The 22849-nt window shown below is 43.2% G+C and overlaps 1 protein-coding gene across 1 annotated transcript in view; it reads right to left on the reverse strand.

The window, feature by feature from the left end:
• Positions 1-22849, reverse strand: part of PTGFRN (prostaglandin F2 receptor inhibitor) — a 107125-nt gene that overhangs the window by 58152 nt on the left and 26124 nt on the right. The window contains exons 2-3 of the mRNA XM_049765905.1: positions 8959-9327; positions 1140-1553 (exon numbers count right to left, since the gene is read on the reverse strand). Coding sequence (XP_049621862.1) covers positions 1140-1553; positions 8959-9327 — 783 coding nt within the window. The remainder of the gene's footprint in view (positions 1-1139; positions 1554-8958; positions 9328-22849) is intronic.

Consider the following 22849-nt stretch of genomic DNA (forward strand, 5'->3'; position numbering starts at 1 on the left):
GTTTCTTGGGACAGACCATAGTGGTTGGTGATGCCTGCCTTTCCGGGTTGGAACTTTTTTGTTTGTTTGTTTGTTTGGTTTTTGGGTCACACCCGGCAGTGCTTAGGGGTTCCTCCTGGCTCTACATTCAGAAGTCGCTCCTGGCAGGCTCGGGGGATCATATGGGATGCTGGGATTTGAACCACCGACCTTCTGCATGCAAGGCAAATGCCCTACCTTCATGCTATCTCTCTGGCTCCTGGAAAGTAACTTCTTAAACCCAACCTCTGAGGCTGGCTGAGCCTGGGTGGGGGCATGCCATTCTGAACCAGATGCCCAAGCATGGGCTCACCATGGGACATCAGAGGGAACCTGGAGGCATGCCTAAACACATAGGAAGGCAAAGAATTTGGAGGTGACTCAGGCATGCAATCTCAACCACTGTGGAAGGCAGGTGCAGACAAACAGAACAACATTAAGAAGAGAGAGGAGTGAAGGAACCCTGAAGCTTCAACAGGCACAAATTCAGGGGCCAAAACCATCTGCATGGATAGCCCAGGGGCTAAAGAGATAGTACAACAGGTAGGGAGTTTGTCTTGCATGCAGTTGAGCAGGTTTGATCCCTTAGTAAACCCTGAGCATTGCTGGGTGGTACTCAAAACCAAACAAATTAGACAGGTAGCCCAAGCACTATGCAATTTCCACTTGCTTGGCTCCATGCAAGCGCTCACAGAAGGAACAGAACTCTTATCAAGAGATGAAAGCTGTACCCCAAATGTCTTTGTGGTGGAAAAAAGAATGGGGTTGGGGAAAGAAGGTACACTCTGGTATTTGGGGCTACTCCTATGTTTGGTGCTTAGCGATCACCTCTGAAGGATTGAAACAGGTTCCGCCATATGCAAGGCCAACAACTTATCCCCTGAACCATCAAAAAAGTTCAATATGCGGCTAGGGAGATAGCACAGCAGTAGGGCATTTTGCCTTGCATGCGGCCGACCCAGTTCGACTCCCGGCACCCATGTGGTCCCCCAGCCTGCCAGGGGCGATTTCTGACTGCAGAGCCAGGAGTAACTCCTGAGCACCGCTGGAGATGGCCCAACAACCAACCAATCAATCAATAAAGTTTAAAAAAATAAAAGGTCCAATGTCCATCTACTCACCTGTAGGCTGGATGGCCACGGTAGCCACTTCCACAGCTTTTTCTTGAATTTCTTGCCAGGCACCCTGCTCACTGATCCACTCGCTAACCACACAACGGTAGGTGCCCTGGTCAGCGGACAATGCCCGTGCCACAGAGAGGCGGTACCCGTCGTGGCCCTCCGTGTCCAGGCGTATGTCCCCGGTGCGATATCGCTGCTCATAGCCTGGGCCTGGGCGGAACCGGCCTTCATGTGTGAGTGTCAACACGCTACGGCGGGCTGGGCCACGCTGTACCTCCCATAGCAATGCCACATGTGTGTGCAAGGGAGAGCTGGTGGAGGCGATACAGTGAAGTTCGAAGGGTTCACCCTCTCGAAGGCTCAGGTTTGGGGGAGGCTGGGGGACTGCACCCAGATGTAGAGCGTCGGCCAGCACTGCAGGGAGAAAACACAGTTAGATTAAAGTGTTTGCCTAGGCCCCCAGCCTGCCAGAATGTAAACAGTTTTCTCATATCCTCATATTCCCCCCACCCAAACATCCTCCTACTACAAACACCCCTCACACCATATCCCAAATCTGCAAATATACTCCCTCTGTCAACACCTTCACCTCCAAATATCCCACCCTCCACATATGCCAACAAGGAAGGCTATCACCTTGAACCTTGCCCTCCCTTAGTCAAGTCTGTGTAAGCCGGTCTACAGAGGTACATTTTTCCATGTTGAGTTGTCTATGATCCCAAATGAATTTCTCCCGAGAAGCTTCTAGAAAAGGCACCTGTAACTTCTAATACTGAGCGGTAAACATAGCCTCTGGGGAGAGAAACCTTGGATCACGGGGTGCAAGGGGTTGGTTTAGTATTCAAAGCATGTACTTTGGGCCAGAGAAATTGCACAGCGGTAGGGCATCTGCCTTGCATGCAGTCTATTTAGGGCAGATTGTGGTTCAAATTCCAACATTCCATTTGGTCCTTTCGAGCCTGCCAGGGGCGATTTCTGAGTGCAGAGACAGAAGTAAACCCTGAGCACCAACGGGTGTGTGACCCCAAACCAAAAACAAACAAAAAAAGGAAAGGAAGGGCCAGAAAGATAGCACAATGGTAGAACTTTTGCCTTGCACGTGGTTGATCCAGGACAGACCTGGGTTCGATTCCCAGCATCCCATATGGTTTCCTGAGCCTGCCAGGAGCAATTTCTGAGCACAGAGCCAGGAGTAACCCCTGAGCTCTGCCAGGTGTTAGACCCAAAATCCAAAACCAAAACCAAAAAAACAAAGTATCTGCTTCAACTTTGTGTAATGTCTCCTTATTCAATTTACTGTTAGATTTCTGCTTGTTTTGTGATTTGTTTGTTCGTTGGCCACAGACCGATGTGATTAGGAGTTATTTCTAATCATAGGCGCTCAGAGTCTATACAATTCCCTTACATCTTGGATAAAGCATGGAGTCCATCCCTTTGAGCTCTCTCTCCTTCCCAATTCTCTAAGAATTTCTTTTAAAAAATTAATACAAAAGTACCTAAAATATCACTGTGAAAGATATGTAATCCACTTTGGTCAAAACAAAAATCATTAAAATAAAAAATTAAACATTAAAAAAATGAATACAAAGTACATTCTCTTTGTATGAATTTTTTTCTTGATCTTGCTGCTTTCAGGATTTGATCTCTATAGATTGCAGCATTATGACTAGGATGTGCCCTGGGGTATTACATCTGCTATTTTGGGGGCATCCAGGATATACATACATGTATTCTTCAGCTCTGAGAACATCTTAGCAATTATGTCTTTGACTATTGCTTCTTCATAGGGGTTTTCTTCCTGGCACTATGGGACTCCAATGATTCTTATGTTATTTCTATTGAAATAACTTCAAAGTTTTATTGTTTGTTTATTTATTTATTTTGAGGCTTTGTCCCCCCATCTTCTGCTGTCTGGAGATTTTCTGCCCTTCATCTTCATCTATGAGCTCACTGATTTTTGTCCTCAGCAGCTGTTACTCTGTTGGTGAAACCTCCCAGTGAATTTTTCATTTCGCTTCCCAAGTTGATCAATTCTGACATTTGTTTGTATTTTTTCTCATTGCTGGTTTCATATCCTCCATATCTTCCTGTGTTTTCTTGGCAGTCCATTCCATTGTTTCTTTAAATTTGTTGAACATCTTAAGCATTTCCACTTTGTGCTCCATATCAGACAGGTTATCTAGGTGATTGGAACTGACTGGGTCAGCAGGATTGTAATCTTCACTCACCAGGTATGATGGGGGTTTGCTCTGCATTTCATGGTTCCTTGTGACCTGAAGGTGCTTCTTTCCTGTGTCACTGTCATTCCTAACCAGTGTCAGGAAGTCTTGAGGGAGAATATGTGGGCTAGAGATCATCTTGCAGCTGTATAAGCAATGGCCCACTTGGGAGGTCACAGCTTGGGTGTGACCTCTGACCTTTGTGAATGGCAGACAGGAAGTCCCTTTGTTGTTAAGTGTGTTCTGGCAGATTCACTGTGCTCAATTCAGAAAGTACTTTCTCTCACCATAATCAGTCGATGACACAAAAAAACTGAATTTATGATTATTTTATTTATTTATTTATTTATTTATTTATTTATTTATTATTTGGTTTTTGGGTCACACCCGGTGACATTCAGGGGTTACTTCTGACTCTGCTATCAGAAGTCGCTCCTGGCAGACTCTGGGGACCATATGGGATGCTGGGATTTGAACCAGGGTCCGTCCAATGTTGGCCACATGCAAAGCAAATGTCCCACCGCTGTGCTATTGCTCTGGCTCCAATTATTTATTTTTATCATTAAGAATCAAACCTAGAGCCTCATACATGCAAGGCATGGTGCCATAGCTTGCTTCATTGACATTTTATAGAACTTTATTTTTGGTTTTTGGGCCATCCCAGTCATGATCAGGTCTCATTCCTGGGTCTGCACTCAGGGATTACTTCTAGAAAGGATTGGATCATTGGGAATCAAACTTGGGTCATCCACAATATAGTATGAACCTATCTGCTATCTCTCTGACTCCTGTCACTTTGAAATAAATCATTTTGTCCTGGTATGTTAGTGCCCCTCTCTAAAGAAAAATGACATTGGGGCCGGCAAGATGGCGCTAGAGGTAAAGTGTCTGCCTTGCAAATGCTAGCCAAGGAAGGACCACGGTTCGATCCCCCAGTGTCCCATATGGTCCCCCCAAGCCAGGGGCGATTTCTGAGCACTTAGCCAGGAGTAACCTCTGAGCATCAAACGGGTGTGGTCCAAAAACCAAAAGAAAAAGAAAATGACATCCGGATCATCTCTTACTATAGAAATGATCCCTGAAAGTATATTCTTCATCTGGATCCATCTCATAGCAGAACTGAAGAACTCAATAAGTTCATGAGGGAAAGTACAGGAGAGGTGGTTGACCCTTGGAAATCATGACAGCAATACAGGACTAGAGTAAGGAGGCTGGGGAACTTTCTAGGAGTCAGAACAGCATGAAGCTTAGAGAACAAACACAGGGCAAGAGTTGTGGGTACCCGGAAGACAAAAAGCGATGCAAGTAATTACAACCATGATGAGTAGAGAAACTACTGAACAACTAGACATGGATATCTGAAGCCTCAGTTCCTTATTGTTAGAACCACTGAGAAAAAGCCAGGATTCTCCCATAAAGGCTAGAAAATAAATGGGCCAGAGATCAAAGACAAGTTAGTGTGAACTACTTAGGAGTAACAATAAATAACAGTGGCTGGAAAGAAACCCGCTTGCAACCAGGCTAGTCTGCAAGCCAGTTAGCAACTCGTCCACACCCACTATTATCACATTTCTGTGCCATTTCTTACTCAGATGAATCCAGTGTCTCTGAGAAGGGACGACTCTAGATCTTAGCTTCTGAAATTGTGCAGAAGGGGAGGGAGAGAGAGGAATAGAAAGATGGAAAGAGTCTCTGTGGGTAGCAGGAGTTATGAAAAGACTGGCAACAGTGAAAGGTTTTCCCAATGCATAACCAACAAAACATGTTCAAAACCAAAATGTGCACATTGCTGCATTTCTTGAGCAACCAGGGGTTTCAAGTGGAAAACTGAAAGTGGCTGGGTTCTGCATTACTGAAGAAGCTGCTACGCTCTACAAGGACATGTAGCTCCGAGCCACCTCTACTTCAAAATGAATAGAAAGATCTAGCACAATGATCTAAATGGCTCTTGTGAGTCCCTAGGATGTTTCAAAGGGGCCACAGATTAAAAAAAAATGATAAATGTGTTGGGGCCGGAGAGATAGAATGGAGGTAGAGTGTTTGCATTGCATGCAGTAGGATGGTAGTTCGAATCCCAGCATCCCATATGGTCCCCTGAGCCTGCCAGGAGCGATTTCTGAAGATAGAGCCAGGAGTAATCCCTGAGCACTGCCAGGTGTGACCCCAAAACCAAAAATAAATAAATAAATAAATAAATAAAAAGATAAATGTGAAGCCACAAGCTGAAATATCATGGGGAGGTCATAATTAGGGATGGGTGGGGTCTACAAAATGGAAATAAGGTCAAAGAGGGCCACAGCTGGAAAGGTTGATATACTGCTCCGATACAGGAGAGTTTGCAAGTCATGTTAACATGACTCGGCTTTCAAAGCCTGCTGTCAAGACACAGATCCATGAGCCATGAAGCTGAAGGCCAGAATAATACTGGACCACCTCATGGCGACACCAGAACACTCTGGGCAGATAGCCAGGCCAGTCTGTCTTTCAAGGTCATTCATTCAGTACTCTGCCCAAAGCCACAGCTTCTTCTTTGTCCTGCCCGAGCCAGACTTGGGGAGACACAGAAAAAAAGGAGGACAGAGGTGTTCAGGGAGCCAGGAGTACAGTGAGGTCAGGGACTCTTCTGTTATCCCAAGTTCTCAAGAAGATAATACAAGGGAGACAAGAAAGCATCCAACCCAAGAGAAATATGGTGTGTGTGTGACAGAGAGAGAAAGTGAGAGAGAGAGAGAGAGAGAGAGAGAGAGAGAGAGAGAGAGAGAGAGAGAGAGAGAGAGAGAGACTAAGCAGAAGATCCTTTAAGCTTAATGCACAAATATGCTACAGGGCTTTGGATCTTTGTGGGAGACAGGAGGTCATCCAACAGGTAGATATGATGCTTTAATGCCCTCAAAAGGCACATGGCTCATGGATTCCTTCATCAGTGGAGAAGAGCAGCTCCGGAAGGGCCAGAAGGCTACAAGTCCAGAAGGGGGGGGGGGGCAAATGATGATTCCATCTCTCTTTCTCGCTCATGCACAAGTCAACTTTCTTGCTCATGAAAAATTTCTATGCTGACAGAATGGCTTTGGGGAGCAGTGTGGAACAAAACAACATACACACAAAATGCACAAGTAAGCCATAATAATAACAATTATTTTTTTTTTTTTGGTCATTGGGTCACACCCGGCAGCACTTGGGTCACTCCTGGCTCTACACTCAGAAATCGCTCCTGGCAGGCTCGGGGGGGGGGGGGGGGGGCATATGGGATGCCGGGATTTGAACCACCATCCTTCTGCATGCAAGGCAAACATCCTACCTCCATGCTATCTCTGTGGCCCCAACAATTTTTTTTTTTTGCTGGCCCCAAATTAAAATGGTTTGTTCTCACTAGCTGGGTGATTTTAGGTGGGCGATTAACCTAGCTCTTCAATTTTCTCGTGTGTAAATTAGGCAAAAATCCTATGTTCTTCATCTGGTTCAGAGAACTGAATGTGTGAGTGAGTGAATGAATCCACCCAGGTTAGAAAAATAAGATAAGGGCCCGGAGAGATAGCACAGCGGCGTTTGCCTTGCAAGCAGACGGCCCAGGACCTAAGGTGGTTGGTTCAAATCCCGGTGTCCCATATGGTCCCCTGTGCCTGCCAGGAGCTATTTCTGAGCAGACAGCCAGGAGTGACCCCTGAGCACTGCCAGGTGTGCCCCCCCCCCAAAAAATAATAAGATAAAACCCAGTGCATTCCAGGTATTCAAGCTCATACGTATTTGCTTTTTGCATGGCCAGTGCCATAACCATAAATTAGCATGAGAGCTTATGGCTTCTCTTCAGCTCACTCAACTTACAGAACAAGTGGGGATCACAGAGATGAGAGACTTGAAGAGCAACAGGTGATAGAATAGCACCATCATGAGCCTCCTTCCAGGCTTACCACAGCACTGCCTTGAGCGGTAACATATACCAATGCACCCCGTTCGCACAACCTCAAGGGTAGGCACTGTGTTACAGGGGAAGAAACTGAAGCACACAGATGTCCACCACCAGGTGGCAGAGCCAACAGCTGGACTAGTGGTGGCAGCAGACCTCAGCTCTATATCATCCTTTTGTGCCTCTTCCAGCTCCAACTGACCCAGCCAGAGATGCTGAGTGAGAAGCATGCAGCCCCGAAATCTTTGATCCTCTTATTTGGAATCAAGTGAGACACTGTTGCTCCAACAGATGGAGGAAGGAGCAGAGGTCCAGAGCAGCCAGGTTCTCAACAGAGGACCAGAGAGTCATGAACTGTCTTAGCATGCAGCCCATCATGGTTCAATTCCTGGCACTCCATCTGATCCCCCACAATCCCTCTAGAAGTGATTCCTGAGCACAGAGCCAGGAGTAATCACTAAGCATAGAGTTAGGAATTAGACCTAAGCACAGAGCCAGAAGTAAGCCCTGAGCATCTCGCAGTTTAGCCCAACCCTTCCCCAAAGGAAAACAAAAAGGACAGAAAAATAGTACAGTATGTAGGGTGATTGCCTTGCACATAGCTGACTTGGGTTTAATCCCTGCATCCTATCCCTGAACACTGCCAGGAGTGATCTGTCAATGCAGAACTTTGTCGGGTGTGCCCCCCAAAAAAATGAAGAAGAAGAAGAAGAAGAAGAAGAAGAAGAAGAAGAAGAAGAAGAAGAAGAAAAAGAAGAAGAAAAAGAAGAAGGAGGAGGAGGAGGAGGCGGCAACTGGAGAGGTAGCATGGAGGTAGGGTAGTTGCCTTGCATGCAGAAGGATGGTGGTTCAAATCCCAGCATTCCATATGGTTCCCCGAGCTTGCCAGGAGTAACCCCTGAGCGCTGCCAGGTGTGACCCCAAAAAATAAAAAATAAAAAAGCAAAAAAAATAAGAAGATGAAAAGAATGAGAAGAAAGAAGAAGAAGAAGAAGAAGAAGAAGAAGAAGAAGAAGAAGAAGAAGAAGAAGAAGAAGAAGGAGGAGGAGGAGGAGGAGGAGGAGGAGGAGGAGAAGGAGGACGAGGAGGAGGAGGAGGCAACTGGAGAGGTAGCATGGAGGTAGGGTAGTTGCCTTGCATGCAGAAGGATGGTGGTTCAAATCCCAGCATTCCATATGGTTCCCCGAGCTTGCCAGGATGCCAGGAGTAACCCCTGAGCGCTGCCAGGTGTGACCCCAAAAAATAAAAAATAAAAAAGCAAAAAAAAAAAAAAAGAAGATGAAAAGAATGAGAAGAAAGAAGAAGAAGAAGAAGAAGAAGAAGAAGAAGAAGAAGAAGAAGAAGAAGAAGAAGAAGAAGAAGAAGAGGAGGAGGACGAGGACGAGGACGAGGAGTAGGAGAAGAGGAGGAGAAAAGAACAAAAAGAAGGAGAGGAAGAAGAGGAGGAGGGGAGGACGAGAAGAGGAGAAAGAGGAGAACAACAAGAAAAAGAGTAAGAAGAAAAGGAGGAGGAGGAGGAGAAGAAGAAAGAAAGAAGGAGGAGGAAGAGGAAGAAGAGGAAAAAGAAGGAGAGGAGAAGGAGAAGAAGGAGGAGAAGAGGAGAGGATGAGGAGGAGAAGAAATAGAAGAAAAAGGGGAAGAACGAGGAAGCTACCTGAAGGGGAGAGGGGAAGAGAGACAGCGAGATGCGACTGACCTTGCACCTGCACGGTGTCTTCATAATTGCCCTGTACCGTGGCATCAGTGCTAGGCGTGGAGCACTTGTAGAAGCCCTGGTCCGTGGGCTGGACATTCTGGATGTGCAGCTCCACAGCATCGTTGGCCGTTCTCCTCAGCACGATCTCCCCCCGCTGCAGCCGCTCCTGGTACTGCAGGGCCGGGAAGCCCACCTCCCAAGTGCTGGCCAGCTCCACGTAGCTGCTGTCCGAAGGGGAGAAGCTCCAGTCGAAGTTCTGCTCGCTGGGGCCATCATAGTCACTGACGTTACAGGGGATGACCAGCTCCGTGCCCACGACCCGTACAAGGCTGCCCCTGGGCACTCTCACCACACGCCCCTGACAAAGAGCTGCAAGGACAAGAGGTAGAAGGGAGATTATTCATCATAGAGGGTTTTCTTGTGTAAAAGCAAAAACAAAAACTGTGCTATTGACAGCTGGCAGCAAACCCCAAGCTGGGGGTAAACCCTGGAACTGAGAACTCCCCTCACACACCCAGGAACTTCCTCTTGTTTCTCTGGGAAACAAGAGTGTTGATTCAGAAGTTTGCTTAATCAAACACAAGACAGAGATTTGGCAGGAGAAACAAGGTTTATTTACATTAACTGGCTGGTTTGGGCACAACAGCTAGGCAAAAGACCTGAAGCTATGAGACTGGGATCAGAGGTTCTGAGAGCACTTTTCTAGAGCATTTGGAGGACATCTGACTTCTGATCTAGCATGGGACAACAGGCAGTACAATATGGCATCAAATACAGTAATGATTTGGGGGTTACAGAACAGCAAGGACAGGGAATATAAGGAGTTACAATCATGACGTCACAGAATAAGGACCTTTTACATCAAGGAAAGTTGGAGAGAGTTATTATAGAGAGAAGTAGGGATTTCCTGAAATCAAGAAGTCTGGTGGCATGGACAAATATTATTCTAAATCACACATTACAGGAGAAGCCTTCGGGGCCGGCGAAGTGGCGCTAGAGCTAAGGTGTCTGCCTTGCAAGCGCTAGCCAAGGAAGGACTGTGGTTCGATCCCCCAGTGCCCCATATGGTCCCCCCAAGCCAAGGGCAATTTCTGAGCTCTGAGCCAGGAGTAACCCCTGAGCATCAAACGGGTGTGTTCCGAAAAACCAAAAAAAAAAAAAAAACCCCAAAAATAAACAAACAAACAAAAACAGGAGAAGCCTTCATAGAATGAGTATAGATTGTACATGCAAGTGGCCCAGGTTTTATCACCAGCATCAAGACGTTCCCAAGCACAGCTAGCTCTGGATCCAAATGCCCAAAGTAATAAAATAATGAAGAATCAAAAAGTAAAGTTACAAAAGTATTGCCAAGAGGATGGAAGATAGATAAAAGGGCAAGTCGCATGTGAGAGCCCCTTGCCTCTCGATCTGGGCAGTGACCAGGTCAAGAATTTTCTGAGACCAGAGAGATAGCACAGTGGTAGGGCAGTTGCCTTGCATTCGACCAACCTGGGAGAGACCCAGTTCAATTCCAGGCATCCCATATGGCCCCAGCCTGCCAGGGGTGATTTCTGAGTGCAGAGCTAGGAGTAACCCCTAAGCAACATAGGGTATGGCCCCAAAACCAATCAACCAACCAATCAATCAATCAATCAATCAATCAAGTTTAAAAATAAATTTAGAAACAAAAAAGAATCTTCTGGCCAAAAGCAGCTGTAAATGACCTCTGGGCCCTCAGCAAGGGTTTGGGAATTCCCCCTGCTCCACTACAGAAAAGTTAACTTTCTCTCCTCTATCACAATTTAGCATACCCAAAGTGTCTCAAAGTGACAAAGAAATATTTGAGGTTTTGTGCAAAAGCAAAAGACACAGCTAATCAAGTATTTACATTTCTACCCACCCTCTCTAAACCCTGGAGACCATTCCCGGGGGGCAGGGGGGCTCCCAGCACCCAACTCCCGATGATGGATGACGATTTTGAAATCCTTGAGCAGTCCGTTGATAAAATGATTTAACTCCAGTTATCTGACATGGCCTATCAATTAATTTTAAAACATGACGACGCTACTCAGTATTAATTTTCTATTTTCTGGCTCATTTCCTTCTCTCGACACTCGGCTCTCAATTCAGAAGGAGGCGAGGGAAGCACAAAGGAAAAAGCAGGACTGAGTCTGGTTGCTGGGCACTGCCAGGAATGCAGCCACTTGACTTTTTCTGCTCTGAGATCACAGTCTCTTGTGCCACTGGCAGGGCCGCGGGCTAGTCTATCCCCTGAGGGTCATGCCCGTGTGCCATCTTTGTTGCAATGAGTTCCCCAATTTCATAGACCATAAGACCTAATGAATTTATCCAACCTTCTCCTGAGACTTTGAATGAAATGTTGACTGTAATTAAGATCATGATTTGTCCGCTTTGGGGAGTTCACACCCAGGCTAAAAGATCACTCACTCCTCATGAAATTCAATGCCAGGGATCAAACCCTAATCCACTACCTGCAAGGTCAACAACTTAACCCTTGAACTAACTGGTCACAGACCACACTTAATCCTAAGGGACGCATCTTTGGCTTCCTCAGCTATAAAATGGGCCAAGAAGTATGCCAGATGTGTCTGAAGTGGTCAAACAACAGAGCTGCTATTTTTTTTTTTTGGTTTTTTTATTTTGGGGTCACACTCAGCAACACTCAGATGTTACTCCTGGCTATGTGCTCAGAATTCCCTCCTGGCTTGGAGGACCATATGGGATGCCAGGGATGGAACCCAGATCCTACAGCTGTTCTATCACACTGGCCCCACCTGCCTCTTATCATTTCCTCCCATGATCATCTGCTCTGAGAGGAAAAACAAAATCTATTATGTAAGACACAGTAACAGAAAGAGTATATGATGTGGAGGGGCAAGAACAGCCCAGAACAGATAAAAACCAAACTGAGCTCTAGTTCCAAGAAAAAACTTTGCACACTAAATTACCTCCTTACAAATAAAGTTTGGGCACTGGTAACCCAGAAGAACTCGGGGTGAGTGACCCTTCTTGCAGAGAACCCCAGAAGCAACCCCAGACACTGTCAGGAACTAGCTGGAGACAGGCTGCCATCTTCTTCCTAAGGATGCAGGACAGTGACTGTTACCTCATGTTCACCTCCCTCCCACATTTGTCTTTTTCTTCCAGCTTAGCTAAAGGTCTTTGGTGTTCTAGATGTCAGACCATCCTGTGCCCCAGAGTCTCTGCTCAGTGCTTTCCACCCCCTGTGACTCCCAGAATCACCTTCCTCCAAGGAACCCCAACACCTCCACTCTGAATTCTTCCCCACCTCCCTTGGATTACTTAAGGCATTTTGCCTCTGTGCTCCAACTCAACCTACAAAAGTACCTTCCTTACTGCCTATGTGATAGTGCCTCGGGGAAAAGTAAAGCAGATAGGAACAGATGCTGGAAAGATCAAACTCTCATCCAGAAAGATATAAACTTGCACACCGTCTTGCATGCAGAATTTCGCTGTCCCTTATGCTGGCAGATCAAGATTTAAGAGCTTGATAACAGGATCTCCTCTCGCTACCGGCAATCTGGTATTTAGCACAGATTTCCTTTAATATTGTTAAATCACAATATTATTAAAAAATAAATACTTTGTCAAAATCGGAGCATATGGCTCTTTTCAAGGCAAAAAGAATTTACACAGCCACATGCCGCAATGTTGTTTTTTTTTTTTTTTGTCCAAACCTCTTGTAATGGTTGAGAACTGAAAGGAAAAGAAAAGAATTTTCTTGTTTTCTATATTTATCTTTCAAGTGATGAGTCCCAAATAATTTGATATCTGACATAATAATTTTTTGTCATGAGGGGGAACTGCTTTATTTATTTATTTATTTATTTATTTATTTATTTATTTATTTATTTATTTATTTATTTATGGGGGATTATTTTTTTTAGGTAAACACCGTGTGGACAGTGTTTAGAACTCCTAGCTCTGTACTTGGGGATTACTCTGGTAATCCTTGAGAGACCATATGGGGTGCCAGGAATTGAACACAGGTGGCCACATGTAAGGCAAGTGTTTTACCTTCTATACTATCACTCTGGCCCTTAAAAATAACTTTTTGGGGGGGGGCACATCCGGTGAAGCCCAGGGGTTACTCCTGGCTATGTGCTCAGAAATCACTCTTGGCTTGGGGGACCATATGGGACTCCAGGGGATCAAACTGCGGTCTGTCCTGGGTCAGCCACGTGCAAGGTAAATGCCCTACTGCTGCGCCATCGCTCTGGCCCCCAAAATAACTTTTTTGGGTGTTCTTTATACCTGGTGATGTTTCATATTATTCTTTTCTCCCATACACAAGAACTCTATCATATAATGTTATATCACTCAAGCCAATTACCACAGACAGCCCAAGGGGTCTGATACTCAAGATAAAGTAAGGTCATAGTAAGATTATTATTTGTATCATATTATATCTGTGCAATGGTCTTAGGGCTTTCTATTCCAATCATCAGCAACCCTAATTACAAAGAGACCTACAGTCACACCTAATACCCTGATTGGATTAGATCAATCCAATCTAAATAAGTTTCAAAATCTTCCACTGCGTCCTGGCAAAAAAAAAAAAATATTTTTTGCCCCAGGATAAAAACAAAATAATTAAGACAATAGTTTCTGCTAACCTCATCTCTTTTCTTTATTCCCAACTTCCGTTTTCCCCCAACATATATAAAATTCATGTGTCTGCTTGAAGGAAGGAAATTTAGGACAAAATAGGAGAATCATATGGAAACCATTCACAGCTGGAATTCCTAATAATTAGCATGTGCTCTCCACTGATGTTGTTGCTAAGAACTAAAAATCACACACATGCCCAGGCAGCACTCAGCAGGGTCACACTGTGGGCTGTGGGGCCCAGACACTCAACTGTGCTCTCTGCAGCCTCAGCCAAAATACTCTTCAGGACTGCCCCCCCATTACTTGTACTACTCCTGGGTGCATAACTCTGGTCATGGCACTTAGAGTTTTTACTAGAAGCTTCAGACTTCAGCCACTGTGCCACAGCTCCTGGGTCCCTACTAATTACCTTCTTTTTGTTTTGCTTTATTTGAGGGGGACACACACAGCCTTGTTTAGGGTTTACTCTAGCTTTACATTCATGGATCATTCCTGATCATCAGAAGTGCAGAGTCATAAGTATAAGTGCAGAGTCATAAGTATTGCCAGGGATGAAACCTGGGTTGGTTACATGCAAAGCAAGCACCTTACTAGATGTACTATTGCTTCATTCCCAAATGACCTTTTTTTTTTATCTATCCTTTCTAATATCAAAGTGTATCTGCATTTTTGATGTTTCATCCTGTTTTGAGGTTATTATTGTTTGTATGTATATCAGATTGTAAGATGCTCCAAATACATTTAGGGAGAAGTAGGAAATAAGTTAGGTATAGATTACAAAATGCCAATAATTGAGATTTCCACTTCATAAAATGCCTGTCTCGATTACAGGCAGGGCATGGGGGAAGATGGAGATGGGGGCATTGGTGGTGGGAATGTCTCACTGGTGAAGGGGGGTATTCTTTTTATGACCAAAACCCAACTACAATCATGTTTGTAATCATGATGCATAAATAAAGGCATTATAAGAAAAAAATTTTTGGGCTTTTGGGGCCACACCCATTTGATGCTCAGGGGTTACTCCTGGCTAAGCACTCAGAAATTGCCCCTGGCTTGGGGGAACCATATGGGACGCCAGGGAATCGAACCACGATCCTTCCTGGGCTAGCGCTTGCAAGGCAGACAGCTTACCTCTAGCGCCACCTCACCGGCCCCTATAAGAAAAATTTTAAGAAAAGATTTCCACTTTATCACCATCTGCACAGGAAAGAATGTGTATGAGCTCAACTCCCACCCCCCACCAGAAACCATAAAAGATAATTAAACAATAAAGAGCTATTTGAGTCCTGGCAGTAACCACTGCTTTTTCTCTTGAGACATTTACCAATAATTGGGAGATTGAGATCAGAGATGAAGTAGAAGCTAATAGCTCAGTCAGTGCTTTCAGTGTCTCAAGACAGAGAAGACCAGAACTAAAGTTTCAAACTGTCAAGTAGTCCTAGTGTGAAGACTCAAGATGGAGGGGGACGAAGTGATGAACTGAGAAAGAAGCTATACAAGATTCTGCACAGGCATTTCCCTTCAAGAGAACAAGAGCAAACACTGCTGGTAGGGGAAGGAAGGAAATGCTGTGCAGGGACATTCAAAGCAAACACCCTGAGTGAAAGGATGAGCAAAGTTCTTCATGGCTGCACTGTGTCCAAGAAACAAAACTAGAATTCTGAGCTCACAGAAGGTGGACTACAATAAACACTGCAGACTCACCACTAAAACACTGGAAGAAGCAAATCTGAAAATCAGCCAGTTTGCATCCCTAATGAAATCCAGCCTCTAACAACTCCATTTTTAATCTGATTAAGATGAACTTGGGACAATAAAGGGACTTGCATTGGGCATAGATCCCACTGTTGAGTGTGGGCTGTGTAGGAACAGCTCAATTGTCCCCAACAACAACAAAATGGTCTATAGTGGACACAGAACCATGATGATAAAAGGCCACATAGCAGACAAGAGTAGGCCTAACAACAACAAAGGAACTTGCAGTGGGTACAGATCCATGGTCAGTGTGGGCTACACAGTAACCTGCGAGAGCAGTCCCCTAAACAAAGGGAATTGAAGCCTACCCATCCATACAGGTCAGAGGTCTAACAGGCCAAGGTTTATGCAACTGCAAAGTAATCCCTCAGCCACATAATCTCCCCCTGAGATCTCCCTGTCAGGGAAGACTGGCAGTGACATAGGAGAGAAGCACCGTGAGACCACAAGGAAATATGGTAAAGCAATGAAAAGTCCCAACACCTGGTGGGTATAGACTGCAATCCTGTAGATTCGATCAGTACTAACTAGTTTCCTATATAACTTCTCTGAAATAGAGTTCCAAGTAGAAATGTTTAGGATGTTCAACAAACTTAGAGAAACAATGGAATGGACTGCTGATAAAACATGGAGGATATGGAGCAGAAATGAGAAAAATACAAAGAGAAATGTCAGGACTGAGAACTTGGTTAGCAAAATGAAAAACTCACTGGTAGGTTGCACCAGCAAAGTTGCAGGCACTGAGGACAGAATCAGTGTGCTTGAGAAGTGCAGAAAGTCTCCAGACAACAACAGAAGATGGAAATATAAAAAGAAGATGGGGGAAAAAAACATCAAAATAAAAGAGCAGAAAACAATAGAAATCTGGTATAAAAACAACATAAGAAACACATGGGCCCTAGAGAGCCAGGAAGAAAACTCCTCTGAAGAAGCTCAGTGAAAGTCATCATTGCTGAAAAGTTCCCAGAGTCGAAAACTGCAGGTGTCATATCCTAGACACAGGAAGTATATGAGCTAAAAGAAACCCAAGTAAAAGCACCCCAAGGAATACCCTAATTACAATAATGAAAACCACAGAGATAGAATACTTAAAGCAACAAGAACCAAAAGAGAATTACATACAAAGAAGCATCCTTAAAATTTACAGCAGATTTGCCTTAAGCAACCTTCCAGCCCTGAAAGCAGTGGTAAGATATAGTAGAAAAAAAAAAAAAAAAACCTCAACAGAATCAATGTCTCAGCAAGATTACTTCACCCAGCCAGAATCTCATTCAAGTTTGAAGAAATATAAACAAATAAAGAACAGTTCAGGAACTTTGCAGACTCACAACCAACTTTAAAAGAACTGAAGAAGGTACGGTACTTTGTGGCATGACAAACACAAGCTTCTCAAAAAGATGGCACAGAATTTCATGACAATATTCTCTGAATATCAATGAATTAACAGTGGCAAACCATATCATAAAATTGAATCTAACATTCTTCTGCCTGCAAGAAACACATTTAAATAGAGCAAGACATACTTAAAGTCAAAAGTAGGAAGACAATCCTTTAAGCAAAGAACTCTCTTAAAAAGGCTGGGATGGCCTTATTAATATCAGACAACATAAACTTCAGGCTCAGAGAGAGTCATTTCTTAATAGTCAAGGGATATATACATATCAGGAAGAAATCACACCTCTAAACACTTATGCACTCAATTTAAGGCCAGCAAAATATTTAAAACAAGAACTTAATAGCTCTGTACTGAACAACCAATGTGTCAGAGAGGAAGTCAAAGAAGAAATCAAAAGATATCTGGAAACAAATGAGAATGAGGACATGGTCTATCAGAATTCTTGGGACACAGTGAAAGCAGAATAAAGAGGAAAGTTTATAGCTCTATAAGCATTCATCAGGAAAGAAGAAAAGGCCTACATAAATAACTTAATGGCCCAGCTTAAGAAATCAGAAAATTACCAATAAAATAAGCTGAAAGCATGCAGGAGGAAGGAAAGAATAAGGCAGAAATTAATGAACTGGAAACCCAAAAAACAATCCAAAGATCAATGAAAGCAACAGTTGGTTCTTTGAAAAAAGAAACAAGTGGGATAAACCTTTAGCAAGACTCCCAAAGAAATAGAGAACTCTAATAAACTGGATCAGAAAAAAAAGTTCAGGGATGTCACAAGAGACACTATAGAAATTCATAGGATAGTAAGAGATTACTTCGAGAATCTTTATACCATAAAACAAAAGAACCTAGAAAACAATGGTCAAATTCTTGGATTCATAACCTCCCAAGGTTGAACCAAGATGATTTGGAATCAGACTTATCACTATCAAGGAAATCAAAATAATAATTTAAAAGCTTCCAAAAAGAAAAAAGCCCAGGCCCCAGATGGATTCATGAGTGAATTCTTTCAGACTTTTAAAGAGAACATATTGACAATCCTTTTCAACCTCATGCAGGAAATTGAAGAAACAGAAACATTCCCAGTTTCTATGAAACTAACATCACCTTGGGAAGGAGGGAGAGAGGGAAGGAAGGAAGGAAGGAAGGAAGGAAGGAAGGAAGGAAGGAAGGAAGGAAGGAAGGAAGGAAGGAAGGAAGGAAGGAAGGAAGGAAGGAAGGAAGGAAGGAAGGAAGGAAGGAAGGAAGGAAGGAAGGAAGGAAGGAAGGAAGGAAAGGAGGAGGGAGGGTAGGAAGGAAGGAAGGAAGGAAAGGAGGAGGGAGGGTAGGAAGGAAGGGAGGAAGGAAGAAAGGAAGGAAGGAAGGAAGGAAAGAAGGAAGGAAGGAAGAAAAGGAAGGAAATTACAGGCCAATATCCCTTGTGGAGATACAAGCAAATATACTCAACAAAACACTAGCAAATATAATCCAACAGTTTATCAAAAAAGTCATACACCATGACCAACATAAACAAGTAGGATTTTTTTTTTTTTTTTGGTTTTTGGGTCACAGCCGGCAGTGCTCAGGGGTTACTCCTGGCTGTCTGCTCAGAAATAGCTACTGGCAGGCACGGGGGACCATATGGGACACCGGAATTTGAACCAACCACCTTAGGTCCTGGATCGGCTGCTTGCAAGGCAAACACCGCTGTGCTATCTTTCAGACAAGTAGGATTTTTTTCCAGGGATGCAAGAATTATTTAACACATGTAAATCAATCAATATACACCATATCAATAAAGATCATATGATAATATCAATAGATGCAAAGAAAGTATCTACTAGTGCCCATTCATGATTAAAACTCTTTACATGATGGGAATTAAAAGTAACTTGCCTCAGTATAGTCAAAGACACTTACCATAAGCCCATAGCCAACATTATGATGAGAAGCAGAAAGCCTTTCTCCTAACATCTGTCACAAAACAAGGTGGCCCACTCTTGCAATTTCTATTCAATATAGTACTGAAAGTACTTGGGCCAGCAATTAGGCAAGAAAAAAAAATCAAGGACATCCAGATAAGAAAGGAAGAACTCAAGAACTATTTGGGGGTGATATGTTGTACTTAAAAAATCCTGAAGACTCTACAAAAAAGCTTCTAGAAATAATAGATTTGTATAGTAATGTAGCAGGTTATAAAATCAATATACTAAAGTCCATGGCTAGGGCCAGATGATAGCATAGTGGTAGGGTTTTTGCCTTGCAGGTGGCCAACACAGGACAGACCTTGGTTCCAATTCCAGCATCCTATATGGTCCCCCATGCCTGCCGGGGGCGATTTCTGAGTGCAGAGCCAGGAGTAACCCCTGAGCATTGTCAGGTGTGACCCCAAAACAAAATGTCTTGTATTTTCAAGAGCCTAAAGTTGGATCACCATCACTGAGAGAGAGAGAGAGAGTGAGAGAGAGCCAGAACCAGAGAGAGAGAGAGACAGAGAGAGAGAGAGAGAGAGAGAGAGAGAGAGAGAGAGAGAGAGAGAGAGAGAGAGAGAGAGAGAGAGAGAGAGAGAATAAACCAAAGAATTTCACCCTTATTTGCTGGAGAGGGAGAGGTACGCTCCCAAACAATGCTCTGGGTCCTTGAGAACCAATTTGTTCTTGGCTAACCAAACCAGCAGTTCAAAGCAAGGGTTCTCTGTGCCACAGACTACCCAGATCTTTCATTGGAACTTTGGGACTCTAGAGATGCTAGAAGGGATAAGCAGGACCAAGGATCAAAGCAAAAATTTGAGCTGGCCACAAGCAATGATTCTACCTTAGTCCTGATCTCCAAATTTCACTGAAATCTATTCAAATAATCAAACTGAAATCTAGAACTAGAAAAGAAACGTGAAACTGGGAACTCAATGAACAGTTCGATGGCAAATGAAATGTCACAAGTCAGTATAAATGACCCAAAATGAAGCCTCAAAAGACCAGAAGTAGAAAGAAAAAGGGCAAGTCAGTGAGACACCTGAAAACAATTCCAAGAATTAACTAAATGGGCGAAAGTTCCAAGAATGGAAAGATTATGGTAGAATTAGGCAGAATCCTTTTCTGACCCAAAAGTAATTGGTTAATCTAAACAAAAACATGGCACAACTCCAAGAATATGTAACACAATAGGATAAATACACAGAGGCCCATGAGGACATCCATGGCCAAGAATGTATTTATCACAGTAAATAAACTACTGTAAGGCAAAGAGCTGGCCATATAACAGAGGCTGACTTTCCTCATAAAAGCACTCAAAAGATAATAAATAAAATGTTGTCTTCAAAGCAATGAAAGGAAACAACCAAACTGAAAACCAATGTCAGAAAAAGATTCTTAACAAAGAAGATAAAGACAGCACTTGGCTTAGTAATGGAGCCTGCTCTGTGCACATGTAAAATTGTGGTTCAATGCCTGTACCTCAACTCTTGAGGTCTTCAGAAATTACCAGGAGTGACCTCAGGATCCCAGTAGTGGTAGGAAAGCCTCACCCACAATTTAAATCAAAAAGACAAAAATCATGGAGTGTTTTTATTTTAATTCTTTATTTAAATCATTATGATTTGCAAAATTCTTCATAATTGGGTTTCACACGTAGAATGTTTCAGGATTAATCCCACCACCAGTGTCAACCTCTCTCCACTAATGTTCCCAGAGTTTATGCCAATGCCACCGGGATACCCCCTACCCCAGCTTGCCATCATAACAGTTCTGTTTTTAATTTGTTTTTCACTGTTGTTTTTTGGTTCTTTGGGGCCACACCTGGTGACACTCAGAGGTTACTCCTGTTTATGCGCTCAGAAATCACTCCTGGCTTGGGGGACCATATGGGACACCAGGGATCGAACCCAGGTCCATCCTGAGTCAGCGGCTTGTAAGGCAAATGCCCTATGCTGTGCTATCGCTCCAGCCTCAATTATCTTTTTTAATTTGTTTTATTTACTTAAAGAAAATGCATCATAGAGTTGACAGAGTTAATCGTAGTACATTTGTTTCCAGATAATGAGAGCAAAGTTATGGAAAAATGGAAAGAAAAATAAAATGGAAGAAAAGAGAAAAGAATAAATGAATGCATAAATGCATGAATGAATGAGAAAAATACAAAAAGTACAGTAGTAAGCTCATTTGTGAAATTTATTGAATAACCAACAAAGTCATTAACATAATGGCAGAAAGTTTTGTAAGCTCTTGTTATTATTTATCTAATCTGTTAAATGGGGGTGTTCCTTTAGGGATGATAACATCAAATATATCAAGTCCAGAAAAAAACAAAAACAAACCAAATAAAAGTCGAAAAAGGGAAAGGGAAGGGAGGCATAAAAATAAATAGGGTTTAAATGTTCTAAAGTCTTATAGTATCAGTATCCTGAGGGCACTCTGGTCAAAAATGTATGTTCAAGAGCCAGAAAAATAGTACAGTAGATAGATTTACTAGGGTTTATTCCAACTCTGTACTCAGAGATCACTCCTAGCAGAGCTCAGGGGACCATCTCTCATACTCTCTCTGGGTATTGGGGATCAACCCCAAGTCAGTTGCATGCAAGTTCCTGTTGTGAAAAATCTTGATTAAATAAACAATCTGTAATTGCAGCTGAAATCGTGTAAGCTTTCCTTAATCATTTATTTTGTCATGTTGACTCAACACTTCTTCAACAAATTGGTACTGGATAAGGAAAGGAATGAAATAATACCGCGTTTCCTAAACATCTGAACCTAGGAAGTAGCTTTTCACAACTCACTTTAGTTCATCTGCAGAACAGAAGGTGGTTGCTCTATCCCATCATAGCTACCAGGATACTGAGGATATCAAAGGCAGAAAAGTTAAGTAACTGTGCTGAAAGTGTAGTTACGAAGTGAGAGATTCCACCCCAACTTTATCAGGCCATTACACAATACTGTCCAGTCACAGATGGGCTGGAAGATTTTCTCCTTTAACTATGCTGTTCATATTACTGCCTTTGGTTGATTCTATCCTTGCTCTGACTCACAAGAAGAAAACCTCTCAAATAGTCTACAAAACATTTTGAAATATCTACAGATAAGCAGCAAAATAACACAAATAGACAACTAAGAGAAGAAACACACTACATTCTCAGTATAAATACAGAAATGAGAAAAACAGAGAAAGGGCATTGCTAAAAAAATAATCACCATGGTGCTGCAGAGAAAGCACAGTGATAGGGAGTTTGCCTTGCATGTAGCTGACCCAAGAGGGACCCAATTCAATTTCCAGCATCCCATATAGTCGGTCCCCCAGCCTGCCAGGGGTGATTTCTGAGTGCAAAGCCAGGAGTAACTAACCCCTGAGCGCTCCTGGGTTTGGCCCCCAAATAACCAGTCAATCAATAAAAGTTAAAAAATAAATAAAAATAACCATCAGCTTCTTCTAAAAATTGTTTTGGTATGTTCCCTTCATCAATTGAGACTAATTCTAATAATTGATACTTTCATATTCCAAAAAGGGACAGAGAACTTGACTATAAATTCCCATGGAGAGGACTCTGGGAAACCCATTTCTCACTTTCCAGCAGCACAAGAAAAAGACCACTGTTTCCAAATTACCCTTTTCCTACCTTTATGGCCTCAACTTGAAGCCCTCTAGCATGCAGACCGGACAAGGATGAGGCAGGCAGAAAAAGCTGGGCATGTTTTCAAAGCCAACTGTTCCTGCAATGTTTATTTCAGTAAGTGCTCATTGGCACCTCAATACCCTATTGGCAACCCCAATAAGTGCTATTAGAATCACTGAGAAAGACAAGCTAATGAAGATTAAACTGTATTTATCTCCCCTCTTAGACCCTTCTTCTATCCATGAGAAATCAATTTATTTTACTTCTTGGGTTATCAGCAACATTCTTCTAAATCGAGACCTGCAGAGTGCAGCAGAAATGTCCCCCCACCCCCCACCTCCCAAAAAAATATTTGCCATTGTTTCTGTTATTGCTCAAATCTTATCTCACTGAGCTCCCCAGAAGCAAACTATCTGGCTCTCTAAGTGGAGTCATTTGCAAGATAAGTATTGGCAGTTATTGATTTCGGTGGCATGGGAAGAGCTAAAATACTGAAATGAAAGGCGTGGGGCTGGCCTTGTAACAAG

This window comes from Suncus etruscus, chromosome 19 (genome assembly GCF_024139225.1).
Source record: "Suncus etruscus isolate mSunEtr1 chromosome 19, mSunEtr1.pri.cur, whole genome shotgun sequence".
Lineage (NCBI taxonomy): Eukaryota > Metazoa > Chordata > Mammalia > Eulipotyphla > Soricidae > Suncus > Suncus etruscus.